This window comes from Hipposideros armiger, unplaced genomic scaffold, assembly GCF_001890085.2.
Source record: "Hipposideros armiger isolate ML-2016 unplaced genomic scaffold, ASM189008v1 scaffold_198, whole genome shotgun sequence".
Classification (NCBI taxonomy): Eukaryota; Metazoa; Chordata; class Mammalia; order Chiroptera; family Hipposideridae; genus Hipposideros; species Hipposideros armiger.
Window position 1 is genome coordinate 2116950 of NW_017731548.1, and position 2337 is coordinate 2119286.

Consider the following 2337-nt stretch of genomic DNA (forward strand, 5'->3'; position numbering starts at 1 on the left):
ATAATAAGACTTCTTATTCCATCATCTGACTACCTTGGAGACTGTACTGAGTACAAGTCCCCATTTCAGGCAACGCTGTAATCTGTCAATCTGGTCAAGCCCACCTTTCTTCATGGTGGGAAAGTCCACGGTCTTTGTCACTAAGCATTCAGCAAGTACAAGCTTTCATTTATCTACTTATGTTAAGAAGCAGTAAAGTATAGCGACAAGCAGTACTCATTTTGGAATCAGACTATGTGAGTTTGAATCCTGGCTCTGCCACTTATGAGCCATGTAATCTTGATCCTGCTGCTTAAACTGTCTGTGCCTCAGTTTCCTCACATGTAAAATGAATATAAACATACTTCCTTAGAGGACTGTTGTGAGGATTAATTTAATTAATACATGTAAAGTGCTTAGAACAGTAAACAGCACATATTGATATATAATTGTTTGCTTCATTATTATTCACATATAAAACATTCCTATGGATGATAAAAAAGCAATCTGCCAGGAATTATTAGGATAAAAATAAAATCAGCAGTAAAGCCTTAGAATATATTCAGAAATAAAAGCTCAGATAACAAAATAAATGTTGGTTTCAAGATATTAAGGCATTTAAAAACTATTTCTCTGTCTCACAATGTTCAATCTATCAGCTGTTGTTAAACATCATGGCAAGGCCCATGACGGCCCGCAGTGAATCACCCCACACCTCTTGTCAGAGAGAGCTCTATGTGGTCACTCTCTCTCTTATAGTGGATATGGAATGATTCTTCTCATCCTGCCCGACTTTAAAAAATACAAACCAAAAAACAGGTTTCAGTCCATCATTCTTAAAGCAAGTTTTATTCCTTCCTTAGATCAGAAACAACTTCTCCCCTGAAGTTATATATGTGTAGATTTTTACATAATTTTAAAAATTATGAGTAAAAAGAGTACACTCAGGGATTTCCTCACATCTAATGTCTTGCTTTCTTATACCTTCTCATGTTCTAAGGCAGGTATGTAAACAGTAGCTGTCTGTCCCCTTGTGATATCTAAATAAATCTCCCCTTGAAGAAAGGAAAGAGAAGTATGAATAGTTTCTTCCTAAAGAACTGGTCTAAATTTACTAAGAGTTGTCAGTGCTAAGTTTTCTTTACAACACAAGATAGTAGGTGAACAGCATAGGTACAGTAATGTTTATTAGAGTTAAATGTTCACTCTGAGAAACATACTGAAAACAGCACAGTCAATTTATCCTTCAGCATTATGTGTAAAAACTATGTGTCCTGAATTTTCTGATATGTACGTGGGCCTACGAAAACTACCCTCTCTACTAGTTTACCAAAAAACAATTCATAAATGGATTTACACTAAAATCAGTTCAATGAAAAAATGTTATAGTCCTACTGACTTTGAAACAATTCAAAATATATTAACTCTATTTCAAATTATTACCCATTCAAGATGATCAATTCTATAAATCTCCAATGTAAAGACATTATAATTTTCTATAGTAATCTCTATATTACATAATCATCAACTTTTGTCATTAATACTTTCTGTACCACAGAATGTCAAAAAACTAACCAATAGGTAATTAATTATATAACCTTTATTCTTAACAAACTTACCTAGCCTTAAGCACTGTCGCATTAAACCTCCAGAAGACATGTTTTTTTCGGCTTCAATCTCACTAAAATTTAGAGAGCTGGCGAATACAAGTACATCAACCATGGCCATCAGTCGGCTGAGGAAAGTTACCGCCGTCTCAGCTGACATGCCTTGTGTCACTTCAATGTTTTCCAACTCCGTCTTTAAAAAGGAGAAGATTTAAGTCTTTTTTAAATTTGAAAACATAGTATATGTACATACATGCTACACATGAACAGTAGTTTAGTAAATTTAGATATTTAGTATAGTATATAGTAAATATAGTATATAGTAAATATCTATATAGTAAATATAGATCTTTAGTAGTTTAGTATATTTCAGAAATGGAATAAATTATAATCTAATTCCATATATCATAACAGCTGGTTATCAGTTCAATTAGTTTACCTACGAATTATCCTTGAATAAAGGAAAAGTCTATTTTTAAAATCAGTGTTAGATTTAAATGTCACTACTTGCAAAACTACATTCCAAACTAAAGATCATGTCTCAAAGATATTTAAAAATAATAGCACATACATATATACTAGTTTTATTTCTTTTATTATATTAGTTAACAGAGACATAAAATTGATCTATCCTAAAATCCTCACTCTTGTTTATAAAAAGATAGGTGTTAATTTTTCTTTCCTATAAATGTATGATGAGCAATAGGAAAAATATATGGCACTATCATTTGGGAACAAAATGAGACAACAG

General features: G+C 32.1%; 1 protein-coding gene across 1 annotated transcript in view; it reads right to left on the minus strand.

The window, feature by feature from the left end:
- NBEA (neurobeachin) overlaps positions 1–2337 on the minus strand; it is a 707336-nt gene that overhangs the window by 491055 nt on the left and 213944 nt on the right. Inside the window, exon 25 of the mRNA XM_019653151.1 lies at positions 1599–1779. Coding sequence (XP_019508696.1) covers positions 1599–1779 — 181 coding nt within the window. The remainder of the gene's footprint in view (positions 1–1598; positions 1780–2337) is intronic.